General features: G+C 39.8%; 1 protein-coding gene across 1 annotated transcript in view; it reads right to left on the bottom strand.

Annotated features, from left to right (window-relative positions):
* Positions 1 to 26843, bottom strand: part of LOC105836860 (nuclear pore complex protein Nup88) — an 80974-nt gene that overhangs the window by 22499 nt on the left and 31632 nt on the right. Inside the window, exon 2 of the mRNA XM_012681186.3 lies at positions 694 to 863. Within this exon, the coding sequence (XP_012536640.2) occupies positions 694 to 863 (170 nt within the window). The remainder of the gene's footprint in view (positions 1 to 693; positions 864 to 26843) is intronic.

The raw sequence follows: 26843 nt of genomic DNA, 5'->3' as shown, positions 1-26843 counted from the left end.
AGGCGGTTAGTATTCAGCGGTGCTTTCCGGCCCCCCGGAACTTTTGAAAACTAACCGAGTAAAGCCACCTTAATTCCATAAGAGGGAGGCCGAAGGGGTTTCCCGGGCGTCACCGTAACACCCTCTTAATTACAGGATATTAGGACGCCTACGGGAGGCACGCGGCAACGGCGCGGGGAGAAAAGGCAGATAGCGCGATTTATTATCCGCCGCTAACCTTATCTCCGTTTTTACGAATCGGACTTTTTTTTCCGGCGCGCTTTTCTCTCCGGACAGCGATGATTCGGCAGCGATATACCAATAAGATATACCGGTCGTCGACATCGATCGCCCCGGTGTCGCTAATTTAATTATTTTGTCACTCCCGCAAATACTTAAAGAAACTGTAATTAAATAGGTCTAGTATGCATTTTACAAAAAATATCTGCTTTTTAAAGATTTCCAGATATGTATTAATTGTAAGATAAAAACAAATCACTTATCTTATATATTATCTTATATATTTTATCGCGATATTAATGTATACTCATACATGCTGATTGTTTTGATAAACTGGCTTACTCAATAATTTGCCATTGCTTTCCAAGAGGCAATCAATTAAAAATTTAATATTCTAGGTGAATTTGAGCCTGGATGGAAAGCACAGACGTGCAACTCTTACCATTATCATAATATAAATTAATATATACTCACGTGCAAAGAATCTCTTCTTTCCCGCCTTCGTAAACGGTGTCCTTGCCCCATCGTTTCGGTAATTCCACGAGAGCGATGCCAAGTTTGCCCCATAGCGCCAGTTGCGTTGCTGTCTCGTTTATCAGTACGTTTGTGACCTCAAATATTGGCGGATCCGTTGGTTGGAGCGTCTATAAGAAATAAAAAATAAATATTGTTAGTAATCACAAATATCATTTCGTCTTAAAATTACCATGTATAATTTTTTAAATAAAGTACATACAAAGAACTAAAGATTTAGATTGCCTGGTTTTAAATTTCATTTACTCATAAAAAGATGCAATGCATTACAGAATGAATAAGTCACTTTTAATTATGATACAAACACAAGAGATGTAAGATTAACAGATATTCTGCCGTAGTTAGAATTACATCTCGTTTCACAGACAACAACGCGGATATGTATTTATGCGTCCGTAAAATAAAGACCTCCGAGCAAAGATCTCATCAGCTGGGAGACCGCGTTTTTATTAATTAAAATTCTAAGAAGGCAGGCGAAGCGAGAAAGAAAAGTGGTATGTCGCCGATCCCGAAGGCGCTCTTGCGCGAGGTATAAATTCATTATTACACGGCCCGGTAAGCACGCCACAGGATTCCTCGCCCGATCGCGCCGTTTTCTCTTTGGACCCTTCCTCTCTTTCCTTTTTTCCTACCCGCGCCCACCCACGTTATCTGTCTACCTATCTACCCGCGAGATACCTAACCCCGTCCCATTGCCTGCGTCCCCCGCCTTCCGAGATCCCCGCGCATCGTCTATCGATTAAAAACTTTATAATGCGATCCCGGCTCCTCGTTTGTTTTCCAGTTTGATTTTTATCATGCCGTCTCGGGAAAAAGGCAGGTGCGCAACGTCGCCCGCTCTTTTCCCCCTTCGCAACCACTCCCGATACCTCTTCGACGTTCTCCGCCACCCCCTCCCCCTCCCTCCCTCTGCCGTTCTACCTCCTTGCCCCGATATTTAATTTCGAACTAAGTTCGCCAACGCGAACATCATTACGAGGCGCGGCATCCCCGCAGGTGGGGTATCGGCGTGTATCAAGGGGCAATTACTTTTTTTCCTACCCAGAGGCTGGTTATTCCTTGGGTTTCTCCGATAGGGGAGACTTCTTCGTCCCGATATATCGGGTATCGCGTTCGACATCGCGAAAACGTGCAGACTGAACAAACGAAATAAATTTACGTCATAATATGGAGTTTAAAGGTTTGAAAATGCTTTAATAATATCTAAAAAATATTATGCGGAGGGATATTTTGACAAAATTTTTTATCTCTTTTAGAAATTACGCTTACGATTACTATTGCTCCATCAAATCATTTAATAATGATAACTGTGTCTCGTATCGAGAATAAAATTATGTAATTAATAAAAAAATGCAATCCCCTTGTTTTTAAATAAGCAAAGGAACTATTGTGCACGATCGACAGAAAATCGAATTATTATTCGCGACAGAGCGAAAACATATTCGTGCGTGATGGTTCATCCAGGACATTCCGATGGCGGTGAGGGGTAAGGGTTGGCTGAAAGCTAGGGCGATAAACGGTGTCGGACGATGGTACGCGCGGAAGCGACGGCACCGAAGTATGAGCAGGAAAATGGAAGGGTATAAAAGGGGTGGTGAGGAGCGGAAGGGGGGGGAGAGAGAGTGAGGCAGCACGGGATTCCCGGGTACCGATGCCGACACACCGGCGCGCGAGGCTGTAATGCGTTATTAATGAACACCAAGAATTTCATTAAAGATTGTTTGTATATCAAACTGTCCACTAAATTATGCCCTATAACCCCCGTGGCGCCTTCACGCGCCTGGAAACTATTGGCTGCCGCAGTGGTGTTGTTCCTTTTCCAAGCCCCGCGTGCCACTGATAGCAGGCGAAAGCCACAATCGCCGCGATAAAAAGCGAGCGAGCTGCTCCTCGTGGATTATCGCTCATGCTCATTGCACGTTTTTTTTCTCTCCCTGACCGATTCACTCGATCATTCGACGATGCTCACGATATTCGTTGTCCGTCGAAGTCAGTTATTTCGCGACCTTTGGGACATACATTATTAGGAGGGACGATATAGGTAGCTGGGACGTGGCGCGTGCGACGAGAAGCAAGAAGGACGATGTGTATGTAAACGAGAGAGAGAGAGAAAGAAACGAGGGTTGTGAGAGGGTGAGCCCATGAACAACGAAGAGCCAGAGAGAGAGAGAGAGGGGGGGGGACAAAGAGAGGATAGGGCATGGATGGTGCGTGGGTGGAGGGATACAGTTAATCGTTGGGAAGCTATTAACTTCGGACTGGAATGCCCCATAGCGCCTCATTTCGTTCAATGCAAATTTACATCCAACGCCAACCACCTAGCGCACACTCTTCGTTCTCTTTCGACCGCGAAAACCCGAACTGGGAAACGAATGTGGTGCTCTATCAGCGATAATTTTTTTTCCGTAACATCGGTCTCAGATGTGACATATATTTTCAGCGAATGAGGAAAGGTCGGATATGCGGCAATAAAAATATAAAACTCAAAACGGTGAAAGTCTACATAATAATTTTGAAATAAAAATCGAACAATTTAGTTTTAATTTCAAGTTCAATAAATATTCAACACATTCGAAACAAAGACGCGCATATTAAAATATTAGAGAAAAAGGTGTACCTCATTTACATTCTGTACAATAACTTTTTAATAAAAACAATATTTCAAATTAAAAATTCTACGAGCCATAGAATCAATTCTTCTGTCTTAATTATAATTTCTAAAAGAAATTACGAAATGTTCAAAAAGTTTGGAAGTTTACTTTATCATATGCATGTATAAAAATAGAAACATATTCGATACAAGTACTGCCTATGTAATTGATACGAGATACACGGAAGTAAAAAATATATATTTGGATAAAATCTTGGCGAGCTTAATAGGATCAGGAGGACGAAGAAGATTCAGCTCCTTCAACTTATCCAATTTGGTTGTCTCCTGTAGACGATCAACGTCGTAATCGACAACCCGGTTCGCAGCTCCATGAAACTTGGACCCTTCTGCTTCCATCGTCGCCTCTACCTCCCGCTCTTCCCTCGATCGTGCCACCGTGATGTTGCCTTATTAGTTTAGAACTTAGGTTTACCGTAAAGTCGCGCGTGTCACTTATGATCAAAGTCTCCTTGCCAGACAAGTCTGAATTTCGCTTTTCGTCGAATTGAATGCCTTATATAGGAACAAAGACAATTCCACTTGTGTCGATTCTCGCGCGAGGTTTTTGTTTTATGTATACACATTATTTCTCGGCGAAATTAAATCTGTCTGTTTAAGTCGGCGCGCATATTTCGGTTAATGTCCGGAAAGACTCAATCCAGATCTATGACGATGTATTTCTTTCGCATTGTAGCGTTTAGTCGTTGTTTGCACGGCACAAACATCGGCCGAAGACAAATCCTGGACGTGAGTTGTCACAGCCGGCCGAAATATTGCGCTGGGTGCGCGCGACTTAACGCGCGAAATTGCGCGCGTACGGCGAAGCGGACCTGACAAATGGCGATGTAACGGGTGCTCAAGATACACATAGTTAACAGCGAGATGCGGCGCGAGTTGACTAACGACGTCGGGCGTTTCTCGCGCTATATAATTTCAAAACACGCGAGCACGCGGCCGAAATGTCGCGTATAGAGGAGGTGAGGAAGGGGGAAACGCCATTGGGAGAGGAGGGTTGACCCCAACGTGCGAACATTGCGAGCGCCCTGACAGCGCCTTAATATGAACAAATGCCGGACTATATCTCAGCTCGGGTTTGCTTTGCATTATTCGGCTAACATCCTCGTTTGCCATCCTTACGCAGATGCCTTACATTATGACGACCGCTCTTCGCGGGGAATGGCCGTACTTCTCTTTTCGGGTTCGCAATAACGCGCGTATTACCGAATGTGAATTGATATAAATGCAAGGGTGCGTGCCACTCGCGTTGCAACATTGCGGAGATGTCTCCAAAGTTGGGATCTGGGGGCGAGTATTTTACAAAATACTTAATATATTTCACGATAACAAAAGCGATACATTACGACTAGATAAAAGTTCCCTTGCTTTCCCCATTGTCGTCAGTAAATGATTCTTCGTCTTATTTAATACGAATGTATTTAAAAAGACGGAAAAGGAAGAGATTCGATGAAGGTGAGCGAAAACGTTTAGAGAATGAGTTAAGAAGGGAGGCAAGCTTGGGATATAAGTCGGATTTTAAGAAACCGTGACAAGACTCGAGATGTCTATCCGACTGGTGCTTAGCGGGAGTTCGCACAACGGCAATGTTAATGGTTCTCGCGGGAGGAGGGGGGAGGAGAAAAGCGAGAAAAGAAAATGGAAGATGCAAGAGAAAGACGGAGAAGCGGAGAGTGAAGAGGCGCGCGACCAGGGACCAGGGAATGGATGTGTTCACATTATACCCTCTGTTCTTTTAATTTCTTCAAAGGACCCAACCCCGCAACACCTCGAGCATCCTCTTGCTCCGAAGCTTGCAGTCTTCACCCTCTCACCCTCGCCTCCGGATTAATAAGGCGTCGACAATGTAACGTCTTTTTTTCTCTCTCCGCCCCCGAACGGGACGGCAGACAGCTACCTAAAGTGAATGAAGGCTCTCGGTAAGAGGAAAAGCAACAGGGAGGGTACTCTCTTACCGGTACTTAGCGGTGGGATGAGCCGAGCTGCCGTTAATAAATGTGTTTCTAGTGAGTGAGTGAGTGAGTGAGAGAAAGAAAGAAAGAGAGGGAGAGGGAAAGAAACAACAGTGCGGAACATGGCACTTTCTCGTTAGGCTCTGCCAACGACGACCCCGAGGAATACGTCTTAACGAGGAGAAAACTTTTAAATGCGCGAAGGCGTCATTCGTCGACGTCGAAAACCGTCTCGTTGCGTCTTTGTCGTGTCAGCCTCAGCAAATGCAGGACTAATCGACAATTATTAATCGAATCTCATGAACATTTCGGAAAGTAAATGCAGATGAGATACAAAAATGCATTAATATTTTTCTGTTTAAAATTTTCGAAAGTCAGTAATTACAATTTTATTACACAACCAATTAAAACTAATAAAAAAAAGCCTTATTCGATCATAGCTTTTTTTAAAATTAGTCGTGTTCTCACATATCGGTCTATATTTCCTTGTTATTATTCATTGGACGTACCTTTGCATTTTTCTGCACAATACCGATTGTTGAGATAAATATCATCACTATGTTTCACAACAATAGTTGAAGTGGTTAAGACGCTTGCCAAGGAGATTTCAGATTCGATCCCTGAGGTGTTATTTTTCGGAACAAATTCTTTACAGGGGGAAAGAAGTAACAGATGCTTGTTAGTACCATTAAATTAAATTAATTATCAACTGAGATATTACTTATTCTTGTTCAACTCATAACTGATGTGTGTTTCAAGACAAAAAATTTATTTGGCACACAGTATTTGTTATAAATTCGCAAAGGTATATAAAGTTACATAATAAATGTCAGCACGAAGATTCAGATATCGAATAACGCTTACCCTTGAATAACGCTTAGTTGTATTTTTACACATCGATTTGTATTTTTTATTAAACTTTTATATTTAAAATAATATATAAACAATTAAATTGTTTTTTACTAAAATTAAACAAGTTAATTAAAAAAAAAAAAACAATCAAGTGACGCTAAATAATTTTCTATCAATAGCATCATATCATAAATAATTTTGTTTCAGTAACAATTAAAACGGAAAATAGAAATATAAAAATAGGTGAAAATATAAAATTTTCACAAAAACAAACCATACACAAATCAAAGTTTTCTAATTTCTTTTCACTGAGTCTTTAAAATATTAATTAAAGCTTATTACTTTGTTCTTATGCCTATTGAATTTTGACAGTTGTCAAATTTGTATAGATAACTATACAAATTATCGTTGTAATTTATTTTCAAAAAGTAAAAAAATAAAAGTTAAATAGCGCGTCTGTAGTGTCTAGTATTATAAATAAAAGGTAACAAAATTATTGTTTTATACTTTAAATATTTTCTTTTTTTTACCTGTATTAATATTAATAAAAAAGATATTTAAAATATATTATAAGCAAATTACTGAAGGAAAGAGTCAAACAGGCTTATAAGATTTTTTTTTTAATCCTCAAGATATTAATTAGAACTTTTTGTTCTTCAATCTATTTATGTATTCAGAGAAAAAGTACCGTATTTATATAATAAATATTTGAAGAGGTTCGAAGATGAGAAGTGTTTCCTGAAAATTTAATTCTTCCAACTTTTCTGATTATAATAGAAAATTATTTAATTATTTTTCAAATATACATTTCTAGACACTTGTAATTAAAGAAAAGATCTTTCGATCTTCAGACTCGATAATGACGATGAATATTTCAGTTGCCTTTATGTTGTGAACTATTTTTTTACCATATAATAAATGGCATTGGTTTTTTCTACTTACAATTAATCCACGTATCGATCGCGGAACATCATTTGCCACGTTTTATCGCGTGCGGACAATTTCGGCCCTGCGACGGGACGTTGATAAAGGTCAGTTGATTTTCGGGGCCGCGGCCCCGGAACAACGCTCCGCCGGCAGAGCGACCACAGTTAATGAATCGACGTAATCAGGGGGCTGCGGGGTCAGGCGACGAATGACAATCGAGTTTTGTATTAATGCCCGACTGCGCCGCACCCACGACGGACAGCCATCAGGCTGATCGCTCGTTTAATCAAGCGAGCCGCTAACGCGATTAACTTATTGCGTACGCTCTCGCCGTTGCGTACACACGTGAGACACACGTGAATCAGCGATACGCGCAAACCGTAATTGCCATTACGGTTACTACGCTTCCGCTTTCTTCTCGCCCACGCGCACTTCCGGCAGCCTCTCTCGTGAAAGAATTCACCGATATCATGGGGCACGTCCTTTTATTATTCCTGCGATTACGCGTGCCTCTACGTTTCGTGGTCACCCTTTTTAAAATGTTATCTTTCGCATTCGTCGGCTGATTCGATAAAATCGGTCAGTTTCGTAATGTCATTCCCATTAATCCTTTTTGACTTGATTATTTACCAAAGTACATTATACCTGACACGAACGCAATCGCGCGAGACAAAGTTCGTTGATTTCCACGATTATTGAAAGATATTCAAATTCCTTTCCGTGCGTTTATAGGACTCGTTTTATCTGATTGTGCATAGAGATGTGCGTTTTACAAAATTCTTTCTTAAAACTCGTAGTAAAGGTGATTCGATGTATCGCGATTTTTATCACATAAACGCAATTTTAAATCAGACGTTATTTTACATTTGTAAACATCTTTTTTAGTTATATAGTAATTCTATGAAATAGAAAATTAAATCTGTTTTTTATTGTGTATGTTTAGTCGAACCAAGCAGAAGAAATGAATAGAACCAATTTATTATAAAACGTTATTAAATTATACCAAAACAAATTTTGTAAAATTCATGAATAAAGAGAAGTAAATTTGAAATATATAGATGTAGTTATATCGAGTATTAAAAATAAGCGTTCAATAATCGTAACCAAATATACACTTTATTTTTACAATGGCATTACGATTAAAAATCGCATGTGATTTCGCGATTAAAAGAAAACCGTTTAAGAATTGTACACCGCATTGCAATTCAAGAAAAAAACCGCGATGCTAGTGACAAATCGTCAAATCGCAACGTCTCTATCTGTGCATTTGTCGAATTGCAATTCTTCTGTCGCGGTGACAGCCGCGTTCTCCCTCCTCGTACACAACCGACGAAGTAAAATTCCTTTCGACCGCGGGTCGTCCACCGGCGCGGCGCCCCTGCGGTTGATATACCCGTATTTTCTCAAGTGAAGATATGCATACTTTATATGCATGTACTTGGATGTACGCTCTCCTGCCGGACGTCCAAGAACCGAGGCGCCAATGTCCGCATGCATGACCGCAACATGCATATAAACGCGAATGCCCGGTGAATAGTCGCGACGAAATGAGCACTACAATCGTAGATTACGACGAACGTTTGTAAAAATATGATATCGTTTTTCGTTATATATATGACAGCATCGAATAATCGCATTACCGTGTGTCAATATAAATTGAATATCCGTAGGAAAAAAAAATACAATTTAGTGTTAATAATGAGTTCGTAAAACTCTTAATTATGTAGCATTGCATAAATGCATTTCGTTTGAAGTTCACTTCGATGTTCGTTTAAAATCAGCTATATAGTTATATATAATCCGTAAGTAAACCGTAGACGGAGAAAACGCTAAAGATAACGTTTCACATAATTTGTTTTACATAATTATATATAGATAATAAGAAGAAAATGGAAATTACGAATGGTTAAATAAAGGCTAGGTGGCCTAAACAAACGGTGGAATTTCTTCGTTAATGATAAATTCATTATTTATACTTTCATGGAGTGCAAGGCCGCTTAATCATTTCGAAGGACTGGTAGGATCTTATTGCAGTTTTTTTTTATGGTCTTCCACGTGACGCGATGTCCGTCGCTTTTCCGGCTCATTTCCGCAAGTAAATGCGCTCGCTCATTTTATACTTCGGCCGCGAGGCGCCAATGTCCGCACGCATGACCGCGGCACGCACATAAACGCGAACATCCGTGTCCGGTGAATAGCCCCGCAAACTCCGTACAATGTAAGGATCGGGTAGGTGGGCGCGGGAGGTTACTCGCCTGGACCCTCGTGCAGAAATGGGAAAAGCGCGAAGAACGGGACTAGGGGTAGCGGCGTGGCGGTCGGGGGGAGGGGGAGGGGGCAGAAGGTGACGCGGCTACACGAAGGACGATATAGAATTTTAATATAGTGGTTTACGAGCGCGATTGTCCGCCATTTTACGGGCGGTATAGGACGGCCATTTGAATTCTTAGATCTGCATACTTTGCGGAATTGCGCGGCCTGGCTGGCACGACGATGGGTAGCGTCGAGCGGCATGGATAGCACGAGGCCGACCAACGTATGAGAAAACCAACCGGAGTTCGTACGCGTATAAGGGTGTCGCGCGAGAAATTGCGCGTCTCCTCGTGACATTTACAGAATTTTGAAAATAACATAACCGCCACAAGATGCTTATTAATGTATTTCATTTCTTTATATAAAATTTAGAGTCAATTTACTGTACTATTATCAAGAAAATTATTATGAAATACAATGAGCTTGTACCTGTAATACATATTCTTATGGCGAACAATGCACATTGACCGTTTGTCATATTTCTTGTAATAAGAAACTAAAGACATTAAAATAAATTTCAACAAATACACACAAACCATCAATTCACTATGTAATTTAGGAACAAATTTACAATGTCAGAATTTTGTAATAATTGTTTGATGATCACGACGTAAGAATTGCGCGTCTGCTTTCAAAAAGCTTAACATCCAAGTTTAAATCCAGATTTTTAATTGACCATCTCTTCTCGAACGTTAATGAATATTCAATCTCCAAATTCATTATTGTTGTGTGATGTCAAATTTTATTCATAATATAATATTCATAATATAAATTTTTCAAACAATATCATTTTTCTTTCAATGAAGTAATACTAATATTTATTATTATTATAAAATAATGTATTAAAACAAAATTATAGTATTCTAATTCTGTCGATAAGAAGTCCAAAATACAAATTTAGCGTTTTATATAGATTGGTATTGAAATTTCAAGAGAGCTTTTATGTTTTATTTTATTAATGAATATATACTTTTAAATAATACTTTTAAAATTAATAATTTACTTAGAAGTAAATTGTAAATTAAAAATTGATTATGATAGTTACGTTCAAAAGTCTATCTTATAATGATAATTATTTGACAAAAAAACTTTTATACTAACGTCCAGATCAAGAAGTTGAAATATTTCGATCAGAACTTGGTTAAAAAATTATAGTCATTCAGCTGGAAAATTATAGTTATTTAGCATCGTATTCTCTTTCAATTCAAATTTCTCACGCTTATGAAGAAGAGCACAATTTATGCGACACCATGTCATCGCACCATGCGTTTAAACACCCCGATCGTTTAAATACTCCAATCGTCTCGCTCTCTATATTACGACTTAACAAAATAATAACGTAAAGCCTTAAAGTCACGGTGGCATATTTCGTTCATGCATACGTGCGAATAGAATTGGCAATGACAATTGCGAGCGTGGAATCGTCGGATGGAAGGGAGAAATTCATATCGCCCGACTGCGATGACCGCCATTTGATTATCATAGAATGCGAGTTTCTTCGATCCGCTGACGGATTATTAATTCTTCCGCTCGTCATTAGGCTAACGGGGATGACGGGCGTAAGCATTTCATTGTTGTAGATCTATTGCGTTAAGGGAGCTATTTTGCCATTCACGAATTGAAACACATCGGAAATACATCTCTCGTGTATAACTAACAAAACCTTCATCGTTCATTTAAATTAAAATGTATTCCATCGCCTGCAAAAACTGCTTTACGATCATTCACCGCGAGAAAGTTAACCCTTCGCCCCGGGGGTTAACTTTCGGTCTCTTTCCGCTCCCGCGATTCGAAATTAATGGTTCGGGGATCGAGGGGCCTCATTTGGTGCACCTTAATCAGGCGAGGAGCCCTTTAGGTATCCGTAATCGTCCGAATACGCATCTCCGCGCGACGATGACGACGACGGAAGGGAAAGATAGAAAGCGTAGTAGAAAGAGAGGGCAGAAAGGCGCGGTGGAGAGGATGAGAAAGAGGAGAGCTCTCGCTCTTGCGATATAAGCCGTATCAGTTATAATTTATAATGTTATGGCGATTTTATGTATATCTTGCCTCGGCCTCGGTTTTCCCCGCGCCGAGAAGTATTATTTAAATTAAACGGGGCTAAACTAAGCGAACCGGGGGCCCATCGAAGCAGCGGAGAGGCGCCGCGCGGCAGTATGCAAATTATTATCGCGGGGCGATAATTTAAATGCATATTTCGCCTCCTATATCATTTTATTATTGCCAGCCAAGTTAAGTCAGTCCGTGGGCTAACGTTTACGAGGACGGTGTACTCGCCTGCCGCCGACTGAGGCGGCGGGGGGGGGGAGGGGAGGGGGTGCTGCTGGTGGTAGAGAATCACCATCACTACCACCACCACCATCATCGCCCGCCCATGTAGATTTCGTATTAGAAACGCTATCGAAGCGTTTTCCCCGTATAATCCGCATTGTTCACCGCCTCCAGCGGCATAATATCCTGTCGGGTAACGGCCAGCGGGCAGGATTAATACTCGAGGACTAATTGTGTACCGCAGGAAGCGCTGGCTCATCCAGCCCCAGCCCTGTCTTCGAGACGTCTCGCATCCTTAGCGCTGCTGTGTCACTTCGCGCCCAATGAGTCACCTCGGATAATGATATCCAATGGATAAACTCCAAGTAACGTACGACTCCTTTTAACGCGCCAGATCTACCGATCTGGAATAATTATCAACTATCAAGAGAGAACTTAACATCATTTGTTAAATAATAAAAATTAATTTATTGAATTTTAATCAAGAATTAAAGTCCGGTATTAATACTTTCTGGAGCAAAGTTCTTAAGGTGACGTTGGCGACATTCGTTTTTACTGATTAAATACGATTTACACACATGATTTACGAAATACGAACAGATTCCTACGTACTACTATCGACATCTCACGCATACACAGTTTGTCAAGCATTGTATCATATTACCAAATTAACCATCTAAATTTCTAACAAGTCAATGCTATTCATTTATTTTACACCCTTTTGGTCTGCATAACTTTTCTACGAAACAAATGTTTCGTGGAAAGATTGACAGCTTTAATCGCTATATTTTGATAATAATAATCGCCGTATATATTAGCATGTGTAATTTAATTATGTAAAAGAATTATTGTAATTCTGGTGAAACTAATAAAAAGTATTACTTGTTTAACGAAATGTTATTTTTGCCGATAAAACAAATGCCAACATCGCGTTAAAAACCTCTTAGAAACATGTGTACATATTATATGTATAATTTGCTATCTAAAATCTCGGAAATTAATTTTCTAGGATATGTTACGTATAGAATTTAAATTTGACAATACCACACTTTAGATCAGCGCGGATAAGTTGCGTATTGCAGGCGATGCATTTTGAGCGTACACGCGTGTCTGAAGAAAACGCGTTTTCGCCCGGTGCTTAACCGTGCGTTACGAATTCTCAGGGCGAAATTTGCGCGGTCTACAGCTTGTCCTGCTCCATTCCTCCTCTTTCTCTCTCCCTTCCTAATCCAGGCGCCCTTTAATCCAGATTTACATTTCACGGGACAGTAGCAAGTAGATCCCGCAAAAGATTGCGCGGACGTTACATCCGAAGTTTTAAGGATCTCCGAGTAGAAACACCGTCGCGCCACCGCGCCGCCCGTCTCTACCATCGGCCACCGCCATCATCACGAAGAGGGGGGGGGGGGGCACTGAGGACATCGGCCACGTCCGCGTACGCCGTCGTATCCCCGAACGACGAAGAAGGGTTAAAACCTGCGGGGCAGTATTTTAATTCCCGACCGTTATCGCGCCGGTGGCTCGGGTCAGTAGCGAAAGATACATGTAAGTTGACCCCGCCCTCGAGACCTCTCTGGACGCTTATGAATATTAATTCCGCCCCCTTTCCTCCTCCCCCCTCCATCCCCCTTCCCCCGAAGCCAACCGCCTCTCCCTCTTCCCTCAGGAACCACCACGTACGCATCCGAAAGCGGACCCGACAGGAACAAATTAGATCTTTCCTTCCATACATTTCCCTTTTATTCGCACGACTCCTCCCGAGCCATCGCCGGACTCGACCCGCAATTCCTGACCATGCCTCTCTCTTTCTTTCTGTTTCTCTCTCTCTCTCTAGCTTTGTCGAAAACACAGTGTTTTTTTACACGCCAGCCCGCGCATTGTTGTGATACGTAATATCCTCGCTGTGACTGTGTTTCTATCAGAGCATGAGGGAAAAAATGTATTTCTTGCGAGAAGGCGCTGCCCGATGCAAAGCCAAGACATTTCGCGACCTCAAAAATTATAGAGGGTGAGAGAGAGAAAGACAGAGAGAAAGAGAAAGAGAAAGAGAGAGAGAGAGAGAGAAAGAGAGAAAAGTTCGATTATCATTACATATTTAATTATAATAGATCGCTGTGCTTCAAATTTGCCTGAAAGAAATTTCTTGAAGGAATACGAGAAAGTTTATCGTATTTTTTAAGAATATCTCTCAGCACCTCTCAGAGAATTTCCGAGTCGCGATTCCACGTAATTCCAAAGGGTGCCGGATTCAGCCCCGTGTTTCCGCGTAATGCACCCTCGTGTAAGTGCGCAACGTGAATATACGTACGTAGGCAGATACGGCCCGAATCTAGCAATCTCCTAACCCAGGGAATATAACCAGGAGTTAAAACCGCAGCGCGTGTGTCGTATCTTAGGCCACCCTCGCAGTAACATCTTACGAGTAACTCTTCCCCGCGTGCTGTGGCTAAATCTTATTATCAGACTTTCGTTCTCACGTACAAATGCAAAGATCTCGCGATTATTTGCGCCAGCGCCAACGCATGAGTCGAGTAAACAGGGAAAGTTCAAGAAGAGGAGAATATTTCCAAAGAGTGTACATGATACATTGATACAAATACCTTGATATAAAGCTCGAATTTATTTCATTTTTTTTTGGTATCAATAAATATCTTGACTTCTAATCGAATTATATTTATTTTACAATTGTACTAGTAGACAGCTTTTTCAGTGTCTGATCATACGTTGATCTATTCTACTTCCCAGTAGTATTTAAAACCTACTCGGTTAAAATTTTTTTTTATAAATAATGCAATCTTAATAATTTGATAATGATCCCGCATATTCTTGCCGGTAACCTTATGACAGTATCATCTAAAGAGAATTCGAACGAATAACGAGGCAAACGAACGAGCGAGCATAAATATCCGCAAGTTCCATGGGGCGTGCTCTACCAGTCCACGACGTGACTTAGCTCACTGCGAGAGAGGACGACGAGAAGACCGTATAACTCCGCAAGAACTTCTCGTCGTTTCGCGAATTTCCGTCTGCGCGTCGTTCTTATGCGTATATGTACACGCCGAGCTCCCCGCGCCCGCCGCTATTTCGGTTCACCTTAATGGATTTCGCAGTAATTGTAAAATATCTCGTGAGTTCCGCGCGCGTGCATTTACGAGCGGACACGTGCGCGTCCCGGTACACGGGCATCCCGGTTTAATTTTCCAGTTCGCGTGTAACAGGTAACTTTCCGAAGTACTTTCCGAGTGTATCCGACCGAGATTTATTTTAAAAGCGTGACATATGTAAATCAAAACTTTGGCTGCCTGCCTCGGCCTTTGTACGACCACTAGATAGAATCGTAACGCAGTGCTCGAAGGTGCCTGGAAAATTTAAAAAGGTCATTGACCAAATTCGTCCCAGTTTGTCCATCAATGAAATCTGGTGAAAATTAAACCTTGGATGATGGATAATAAAAAATGTATTAGCATTTCCCAAAATAACCAGGCAGGATTTAGAGTATCTGAGAGGTTTGAGAATTGCAAAAAGATATTGTGAATAGATCATATTAGTATTAGTGATAATGTTGTAAAATCGCCTGTATACGAGATCGTGATAATAGATACAGTTTCTTAGCCATTGCATCAGGTGCTGCGAAACGTGATAAAAAGACTACTCTGATGTACAAAACAGACAGAATTGCGGATAAAACGTTCAGAGTTGATTGCGATTTCTGTCGCAAGTCCTGCCAGGTTATTTCAGGAAATGCTGATACATTTTCTATTACCCATCACGTAAGGTTTAATTTTTACCAGATTTTATTGATCGACAAACTCTGGAACCACACCCTATGTATTTTTAGCTAATATCCTTTTAGAAAGGTTAATATAATGCTAAGCCTAAAAGAACGTTTGTCAAAATAAACATATTACATTGATACATTAAAGAAAAGTCAAACTTAATCAATAAAAAAAAAAAAAAAAAAAAAAAAAAAAAAAAAAAAAAAAAGGGATACCGTGAAATTTCTTTACGTACGGCTTTGAATAGTCTAACGAGATTCTACGAGATTCGGCAAAACATATTGATGCTCGTTTGTTGTCTTTGCTTGTTGACGTAGAAATGACTTAACCGAGTTGTCGCACCCTCTGCATCCCCTCGGTCCTAAAGGAGGCACGACAATGGAAGATGAAGGAGGGGCCGCCGTTGCCACCGCGAGGGTTAAAGAGACCGACGTCAAACGTTAAACCATAATGCTCGCGCCGGCAAGAATGTCCCCGCGGTAGTCGCCACGTAAAGTGGCCATTTGTCACGTTATTACGCGCGTTTGATACGACGTGTGGGAGCGCCCACGCGGCACATGCTTTCCCTCGGCCCTCGGCCGCGCGGGAATGCGGCCTTACCGCGGTTTAAACGCGCGCTCCTAATGCGAGTCGATTTAAAATATAAATTCTCGACGATATATACGTATGCGGGCGGCTGTAAGGGTTGCTTTCCGGCCTTCCAGTCTGTCTCTGTGAAATTCCGACTAAAGCGCGTCGCTTCCGCGAAGAGCGCCTTGTCTGGACACTTCTCTCCCCTCCCCCCACAATGTGCGGGATCAAATTCCTCATACTTCTCTTCTTTTAAGCTGACAGTCATTTTCCTTAACTAATGCGGACTAATTTCTCTTTAAGAAAAAAATCCAGAGCACAAGCAATTTTTCCAAGCTAACGATCGAGAAAATCAAATTCTTTTGAAAGAACGAATAAGGAAATCTTCTTCCCATAACCTTTAATAAAGTTTTTAAACATAGTAGTTATAAAAATGTTTAATATTGAAGTTTACGTAAGAAAATTGCGAGGAAAAGAGGCGTCGGACAAAAATTCCTAAATAACTCTCGTGCTTCTCGCAACGGTATATTGCCTTAGTATTTCGCCTTGGCGTGAAAATCGCTCACTTCAAGTAATCATAGGAGATAGGGAATATTCCCATTCGTCAGGTTGTTGTGAAATGAAGTAGAGCTCCGGAAAACAAATAACCGAGCAGTCGAGGAGAAGCATCGTCGTTGAAATACAACGTCGGATTGCGAAGGCGCATTATCATATTTACAATTTGCTTATACACCTTCTTCACGCATAAGTACTCGCGCTCACTTACACACATTTGACAGGCGTACATTAACGATTTTATAAATTTATATTATAGTAGAGAGAAAAAATATATGTAAATTGATATTTTTAAATCTAATTTTCTCAGATTTTAATAAAATATTTTTACTTGCAATGTAATTATAGAAAAATTTGCCTGCAAATGACTTTATCCGTCATTAATTAGGGAATCAAACGCGACAGTGATTTACCATTGAATCATCATTTATGTTCAACAGATTAAAGATTGTAGTATTTATTTAATGTTCATGTACTTATTACTAGCTACTTATTATTTTTTAAATTCTTATTTATTTTTAAAAAGTTAATTATTATTGTTAAACAGCTATTTATAAATACAAATACAGTTATTCAGAGTAAGTGGCTATTTGTTTACATACGCACTATAATTATACAATATATATTTTAATTTTCCATTTGTTCACTAGTACATAGTATGTATTCTTCTGTAGTGAGAAAATAAAAATCCGAAAAAGAAGTAACATCAAAGAAAATGCACACAAGTGAAAATAAACAAAAAATTTTCCGATAAACTAGTATTCCCCTTCGATATATCTTTCCCAATTGATTCTGTCATAAAAAACAGAAAGAGAAACATAGCCAGAAGTCACAAGAACGGCGTATCGGAACGACGGCGGTCGATTATGAAAATCATGGTGATTGTTCATCGGCGACGCGGCTTTTCTCGATCTCAGGATGCGGGATTGGCAACGGAAGCGAGTCGGCGACGAGCGCAAGATCGTCATATACGTAATAAATAGGAGCCATCCGTAACCGGTCACGGCCAGCCGAACTGTTCGTCGGCGCGGTGGCGGCGGCGGCGACGACGCCCCGCGTCCCGTCGGATGCGCCCGCTGATGCTTTTTGCCATCAGTAATAAATTACCCATCGCGATATTTCTTATTGTTAGCGGGGTGCTACCGAGTGCGTCTGAAGGCTCGATCGGTATCGTGGCTGCACGGTATTTATATATATATATATATATATAGAGATGGTGTCGCAGTCGTTAATCAAAGATATGTACCTTCGACCGCGCAGCAAGCTGTGATGGGCTTTTCCCTCCTTACTAGCTCGCCTTTATTATTAGTTTCGTGTATCGACGATTGCGTATTGTGTAACAAAAAATTGCTTTAGGTTTTTGATATTAGACTTTGATATTCATAATTATTTTATATTTAGACCGTCTTAATCTTAGAGTGTTATTTATATTTCTTTTACTATTATTCTTTAATATTAATTCAAATAAAAATTTATCACATTATAAAATCAAGAATTTTTTAACACTTTTTCTCTACTTTATTACAGGTGTAAGGGTGTTAAATAAAATGAATAAAGTAACACTGTTTTAAGGTAAATCTAATATTATTATATGCTATTTAAACTAGTAAAATATTTCATTAATAAAAACTACTAAACTTAAATTAACATCTGGGTAAAAATTGAATCATAGTAACAACACTCTAGGGTTTAACCACTGTTATAAACCAATCACAGAGTTGTAATATCTTAAGACATTAATCAAGACGATCTTGAAATAAGAATCAACTATGAATATCAGTCGTAATTAAAATATAAATATGCAAACAAATATTCGAATTGTACATGATATTTATGACAAGTTGATAATAGCAATTTTAGTTGAATCAGTGTGTTGTAATACCAATTATAATGAGATGAGTGAAATGCGAAAATTTATTATTATAAAGGAAGATTAATATGGGATAATAAGATTAAAGTTACTCGTGGAAAAGAGGCGATAGATCGAAAGCGGGGAGCTACTAAATTCGAACGTCGTTCGTACAATTTCGCCGAATGGCGTAGATTGGAGGAGCATTAAGGAGGCCATTATCCAGCGGCGGAAATCGTGCCGTTATAGGCTGCGGAAAGACGGTCGCATTTTCCGAGCCATAAAGATCGGATATTGCGAGAATTATTCAGGATAATTTAAATTGCGCGTCGCCCCTCCACCCCCTTCCTCCTCCTCCCTCTCCTTTCTAACGCGGCCGTCGATTTTCCGCGAAACGCGTTTTCACCCAAACTAGACGCGGTATAGTGCGTTGCCAAGAAAACAAGGGCATAAATTATGTACAGATAGCTACTATAATTTAAATTGCGTTCCACGCTTCGGCATTCACCCGCGATTTCGGAGTCGCCGTAAAATTCAAATCAGTTGCCATTACTTCTTCTCGCCACAGGCATTCTTGTATAATCGGAAGATTGCCACTCGAATGTATTTCTTCCCGTATCAATACCAGTTATTTCGCGAACAATCGAGAAATCAAAGCATATAGAATAAATAACATTCACTTATATCTATATTTAATCCAATCTTTCAACAATTAATCTGCTTTCACAACATTAAAGAATCAATTATATTTTCAATTGTTCAATGATCTTTTTGCTGTCTTAACGTAACCTTGGCGTATTATGAGTAAAACAATTCGCCTTTTTCTTTAAAAATAATTAAAGTTCAAGTTCTGTGAATTTTACAAAGTTTCTGGCTCCAAACTGTTCCACTCTAACGTAACGTTTGTAATAAAGTATTCAGCGTTGTTACAATTCGAACGTGGCTACTCTTTGCTTTTACGTTCGCGAAAATCAAATCAAGGGCAATCATCCTGCCGCATAAATTGGTAAGACAGCGGAGTTTGGCTCGTTCGAGTGAAAGGAAAGCGCCAGAAGAGTATCTTTGTCGATTTTCGTTCCGCTTGTGCCGTCGCACAGTGTCTGAGCTGAATGCCTGAGTTCGTCCCGGGCTCGTCACACGTGACATAAATCTATCTATCCACGTATAAGGATATAATATGAGAATCGGATCCGACATTACGTATGATGTATGATGCTGCGTGGGTACACCCTCGCCGATTCCTCGCCCTCCCTCTCCTCTACCACCGCGTCGACGCTGGAATTCCGTGCTCCGTATATTGATGTTCCAGTTGTGTCCTAAGACCTCGCTCCCCCAAAAACCTACGTATAAACACGGACGCATACAAGCGCACGCGAGGAAATATTCTCTTTCCGAGATGTCAGCTTAAGCGATCTTCCCCGGCTTTGTCTACTTCGAAGGCTACTTGGATTCACGACTGCCGCTTGACGAATCGGAGAAATCGGGAGAATTTCGTTGACGTTTAATCCTTAGATCAGTCGTAGACGGGCAACGAGGGCCGCGGCACGTGAAAAATTGTTTTGCGATGAAATATTAATATCGTTGTCGCTCCACGCTGAATTATCGGGAAATTATCCGAATAAGAGCAGACTATCATTTATGATGTATCATGGCGACGTGGATTTGAAGGTGTATAACTTACGCGATAGAGAAAGTTTCACGTAGAAAGTTTAATATAACAGACGAGCGTAACATTTCGATGCGTCTAGACATTCGTTATTTGATTATCGGTACGTTCCGAAAGACGGTGTTTCCTTTCCTCTTGGTTCGATCTCCCATCGCATTACATCCCTTACCGGCATCCTTCCAAGGGCAGGGGAAGCCTGATGCTAATAGTTTAATTGAATTCCGATTATCCGAAGAGGCCCACTCCACCGCAGTTTCACAGTTCTGTTGTGCTATGAATCAAAAGCAGGGCGCGCCTGCGAGTGACGTAATTATTGAGACCTCGATTTCGCTAGAAGCGACCCCCGCCGCATTTTCCTCTTCCTTCCTCAGTTGAATGAAATGACAGACGCATTAAAATATTAATGATCTCCGGTATCGGAAACAGACTTCGAAAAACGGTTTCGGTCGCCCCGACCCTTCTGCCAGAATAAATCACTGCCAAAACATTGATTCGTTAGGTCCGGATGTCATCTTCGTGAGTTCCACCAAGATGCCATAAGATGCCATCCAAATTTCACGTTACAATATTAAACTTAAATTCATAAAATTAAAATTTCATACCAGACATCATAGATGATTTTATTTGATTATCGCATAATAATAGAGAAAAATATTTGAAAAATAGAGTCGCTAACATTTCTAGAATAAAAATCACGTCGCTATGATAATTATTACAAAAAAAATATGATTTTTGTCTTTTTTCTTAGAGTGGTCATTACATGGTAATGTATGTGTTTCAAATTATGCTGTACGGTTATTTCATGGCGTAATAATCAATGCAGGCAAAGAAGTACGTTTCCACACACATTCTACGAGTTCATAAATTTCAGCCGTTAAATTCAATAAAGAAGTTAAAAAAAAAAAACAATGAATACGCAAAATATACGATTAATCTTTCTGGTGAGAGCTATCAGGGAGATGTTGCAGCACGGCATATGGGTCTGATATCGAGAAAGGATATCACCTGTTGCATCCGGAACGATGGGGTTGGGGTCACGAGGGTTACGGTTCGAAGGCTATTCAGGAGTTCGGGGTAGAAACGACCCTCGATTGGCCGTGTAGTGGCCAGCGAGTGGCTATATCTCCTCAAACGCCGTGTAATCGGAGATAGCTCTGCACTTTCTCCGCTTTGACGCAAATCACCTCAAAGCGATATGTTTCTAGGAAATGATTCATTTTGATTTTAATGCAAATACCAATTACAACCAAAAACAAATATTAATGATTACTTACACAAATTTTATGTTAATTAATACAAAGTAATGTACTTTATTGTGATTGTTACGATTTCAAGATGGATCTTTTTCTCGCTTGATAGTTTGTTTCTTGCAATAATAACGATAATTCTAAGAGGCGACACTTGCGCCTCGTATCACTAGATGATTTCACTCGCGCGAACGTGCCAGGCATAAATTTATACACAGGGGGTTTTGATCGTATTATCTTCGAGTAGCAAATGTATAGGAAGGCAGCAAAACGAGAGAGGGTAGGATACAGGAGACATTCGAGGCCGTCGATCTCGACCTAGGTCGAGAGAGGGTCCACTACGACGGAGGGCAGCTGGGATTCCTGTGGGATTCCTGGAACAAGGTTGGAATGCTTTATAAAGGGGTCTGCTGACCAGCGCGTTTTACGGTCAAAATAATAATCTATTATTTGGCAAACTGAATAATCACATTGATTAAACAATCATTCCGAAGAATTATTAACATCGTGGACGTCGTTAATTTTAAAAATATTATTAATTCGTGCATAATAATCTTTAATTATTAGATAATTAATACTATATTGAACATTTGTGCTGTAACGACAATAGTAGGTTAGCGTTAATGCTTGTTACTAAAAAAAAATAATATACTAAAATAATTCTTTATAAATACTTTCTATAAGCTTTCTATTAAACTAAAAGCTTATAACTCGTGTAATTAATTTAAAAAAAGAACGCAAAAGAGTAAGAAAAAAAATATCTGCCAGTTTTACGATTAGACAATCTGATTAATACTGGCAAATAAGAGAGCTATTATCACCTGCCATTAACAAAGTCATGGTTCGCATGGATGTACCTAATTCATCAGTGATTCGAGGTGTTAGGGGTAAACGAAATGGATGAGCAAACGAACGAATAGACGGGTGAAAGAACTGGGAGTAACTGCGGGGATGAAAGAAATTCCAATAAGAGGATGAAGACAAGTCCGGGTAAGAAACGAGCCCATTTTGATAATGGGTTCGTATACGGGGACCAACGCTACCTACGTGGCTCTGTGGGGATTTGGCGAGCCATCGTCGCCGGATCACCGTGGAAAGGCGAGGACACTTACGTGTGCAAACTGACACACGCAAAGCACGAATAATACGCGCACATCCATAGATTTCGTTATAGTCGGAACGCTTTCATCTCCTTGTCTGAATCATGACTAGATAGCGTCGTACATTTGCTTCCGTCATTACATGTTTTCATATTTTGACAAGTTGCCAGCTTCGCGATTAAAAAAATCTTGGCAAAAAAAAAGAGATTTAAAACAATGCACGATCTAGAACGTTAAAGAGCAGAACGGTGTATATAAAGATTATATATAAACTTGAGAGAATTTATCTAAATTTTCCTTCTAACTATATTTTTTCACTAAGATTTTTGCTAACGTTTCCAACCGCGATAATCTTAATGAGCTCTAACGAATGTAGCGTCCAATGAGTGAATGTTACAAGCAGAAAACCTTTCTTTCTAAAATCGTCCTCTTTATTTTAGTGTATTTAATCGGTCCTACCGTCATTAGCACTCTTTCCCGACGAGAGCCCGGGGTGGACCGGGACGTCGTTGCGGTTTACGTCGAACCAGGTGCCTGCCAGAAAGGTTAATTTTAACGAATTCAACGAAGCAAGAGAGGTCGGAGTTTAACAGGATAAGCTAATTGTGGGGTATTGGCTAAGAAGTCGGGAGAAATGAGGACGTGGTGGCGAGAAGCGAGAGCGGCAACGGAAAGAGAGACGGAGAAAGAAGGGATCTCTTCTCCCGGTGCTAGTCGAGGATCGTTAGCAGCCGGCAGGCGACTGGAATTATAATGCAGTTTCTTACGGGAGATTCGGGACGAGGATTCTGTTTTCCACGAGCTAGTCTTCGATCGAGACGGAAGGAGCGGCGCGCCGAGGAAAAGATATCAACGCTGACTTTCGGCCATTAACCGTCTCAACATTGCTCAACCAATTAAAGTCGACATTTATTTGCGTCTATACAAAAGATATACGCACGAAATTACTGCTGTTGCAAATTGCTCATATACTGTTAAATAGTAAAAAATCCAATTTAAATCAATTCCAGTTAAAATAACATTTTGTTATTTTTACTTTTCATGTGTGTCGAAATTTTTTATTTTACACATGTAGATAAAAGAATAACTTTATCTAATCATTCCATTTCTGTCGCTGAATTGCTTAGTTTTAAAATAAGCAATGTCCATATTAAGGTATGCATCGAGTAAATAATAAATTAAATTTGAATCAAATTTAACATTTCTCGAATTAAATTGTTCAATTTTATTATATTAATTCAATTAAGAATACATTGTATAGGTAGAAGTAATAATAACCTAATAGCAATGTTTAAAAATAACTAAAATAAAATATAATTTAACGCTACGAATTTAACAGTGTACGATAATATCCTCATTTCAAAATAAAGTAAATTAAAACTATAAATAAATGTATATTAATTTTGTACGCGATTCCTTGACAGGTATTTTGCAAATATAAACATAAAAATAAAAGCATAAGATATCATTAATCACTCAGAACCATTCGTGAACTATCCTTTGAGGAATGACGTGCGTATAATAGATACTACAATCAAAGGCCATATTCTCAAATAACTATATAAGGTGTATAAATGTTAAAGCAAATTCTTTATGACACAAAATATTTATCTCTTTTGTCTGCTAAAAAATATAAAATATTAAAATTAACATGATTAATAAAATATATTAATATGTAACTGATATATAAATCGAATAAGTTTATATTTTAAAAAATGATGTAATTTTGGCGGCAATGGGTGTGGATATGTATTTCTACCTATTTTATTTAATAGATTACATATTGAAAGTTGTTTAATATGTAATCTATTAAAGTTTAAGATTAATATAAATCAATATATTGATGCAGCTAATAAATTGCAAACAGATCCAACTTAATTTATATTTGGGTCAAATATCTCGATGTAATCCGAGTGTGTCACTGAAGTTATCTGTCATTCAGGAGCCTTCGTTTCGACCGAAGACGAAGTGGGAGAACGAAGCGAACCTCCTCAATCGTCGCTTTATACCAGAGGATTAGATTAAGTCCGCCAAGAAAAATCTATCCAACCCCCCTAGGACGTCTCGCTACGCTCCGAGGGAGCGGACGAGCTGGAAAAAAGAAAGCCAGCAATATGGCCGGTTGTCCTGACTTGGATCTCTCGCAAAAGATATCCAGCTTTCGCGAGAGGGATAGTCGTCGGAAGATCCAATGAAGAAACGACGAGGAAGAGAGGTTGAGTCTCGTAAGAGGGGAGAGGAAGGCATATAGAGGGTATCACTAGCCGTAGGTAACCCAATTTAGATCGAGTGCCGAGCATTTGTTATGGAGGCACGGATCTACGTCTCGTCCTGCCCCGAGGCAAGGTGCGTTTTTATTTCCTATTATTTATCTGGATAAATAAGTCAGTCGCATTTCCCTCAGCCTGAATTGTCGGTATCCTTTATTATCGAGGACGTCCCATCATGAAGATTTACAGAATAATGATTGGAGTGAGTTCAATGCGACCGAAACGTTGAACGAATAGTTGGAAGTTACACACACTTACTCCGGGAAAAGTAATTTGTACAAAAAAAAAACTTTTTGAGTTATAACGATTTTGATCTTTTTAATACACATGGGACTAAATATTAGAATTATTTTGATTTTTGATGAATAGAGAAATATTTATCTAATTTATTTACGGTGATAATTTGTAAATCACATCTTGAATTGTCATTTCTAAAGCAAAGATGCGGTGTGCACAATCATTTTTGCAACATTTTTAGAAAAAATTAACATTCATGTACAAGATATAAGTCAAGATACAAGTCAACATACACTTTCAATTTTCTGCATCAAAATGTTTTGCATCAAAATCGTAGAACTAAGAATAATTACAAATGCATATTTGCATTATTTTCAATTAAATAATTATCAACATTTTTGTAAAATCAAATTCTTTAAACGTCAAATTTTATTTGACGTCGTCAATATTTATTTGCACTTACTGGAGCACGAAAAGAATTAATTAATATATAGATATATTTCTAAAAATGACGCATGTATCAAGCAGCGTGTTTGATACGGCACATTTTAGGTCGCTCGACATACACGAGTGCGGTTGAATATGGAAGTAGTAAGCAGAGCATAATTACAATGAGCCGAAATTACTAAATGCGCCCAAAGCGTTTAACGAGGGAACGGTGTTTCAGCATCGGCGAATCCGCGTCGTGTGTTTTTGTCACGTGAAATTAACGCGCGCGCTCGTGGATCCAAATGGTAATACCCGACAACGACAACGACAACGACGACGACGTCGTCGGCGACGATGTCGACGACGGGGTTAAAGGTGGCGGACGCGAGTTACATGCGTATAATAATCATTACGAGCCGCAAATGCTCGGTCCTCCAGATCCGGCGGTACATATAGAGCGGCGCACGAAAACGGCTACGACAATCGCGACAGAGGAAGAGAGAGAGAGAGAAAGCGAGAGAAAGGCAGAGGGGAAAGAGGGCGAAACGGGCAGAGATGAGAGAGCGAGGTGGCATATTCGGCAAGGATTAACGTAACCGCGGAATGTCGGCGCTGTTTACGATCAGCTCGATACGCGATTACGCGAGCCACGCCGCGGATAATTAATTCCATGAGAGTCACGAGCAATGACTTTTTAAATTAATAATACGCGCCGGCGGAAACGTCATAAGTAACACCGGAAGTCGGACGACGGATTTTCGGTTATCGCCCGTCGTGGACTGTCTCTCTCTCTCTCTCTCTGAACGAGGCTCTCACGAGCGTTGTCGGCGGCAGTGTAATTATGCTTTTGTTTTTTTTATTAGCATATGATAATTTCCAGAGAAGAGTCGCGTTAAAACTTGGCGGGTCTTCGTCGCTTTATCGTTCTGACGCGTACTGTTTGTTTCCGGATTCGTTGCCCGATGTCGACTCCGCTGCCGTCGAGTTTCAGGAAATTATTCCCTTATGTTATTCTGCCGACATTTAGGAAATTATATTTCACTAAATAAAAAAAAAAAAACAATTCTCTCGCTGCGTTATTATACTAAAGAAATTGCGTGAAATTTAACACGTTTACGATTAAATTGTTGGTTAATTTATCTATATTTAATATCATCGAATACTCTCCGTTCGTCGTTAGTTAAATCTAACTTCTAGCAGAAGTGTATTTTTTCAAAAAGAAATAATTTAGTATTCTTAAATAAAAAAACCTTAAAAATAAAGATTAGCTATTTAAATACGTTAAATTCTAATAGATACTTAAAATTGAAACAAAACGTGTGGTCGCATATAAGTTCAATAAAAAGGACTCAAATGATCGCAGAAAAAGATCGTATGTAGGGAAGTCGATTCTCAAAAAGTTGCTTGC

This window comes from Monomorium pharaonis, chromosome 3, assembly GCF_013373865.1.
Source record: "Monomorium pharaonis isolate MP-MQ-018 chromosome 3, ASM1337386v2, whole genome shotgun sequence".
NCBI lineage: Eukaryota > Metazoa > Arthropoda > Insecta > Hymenoptera > Formicidae > Monomorium > Monomorium pharaonis.
The sequence above is the reverse complement of the archived record's forward strand: the minus strand, read 5'-3'. Positions and strand labels throughout refer to the sequence as shown.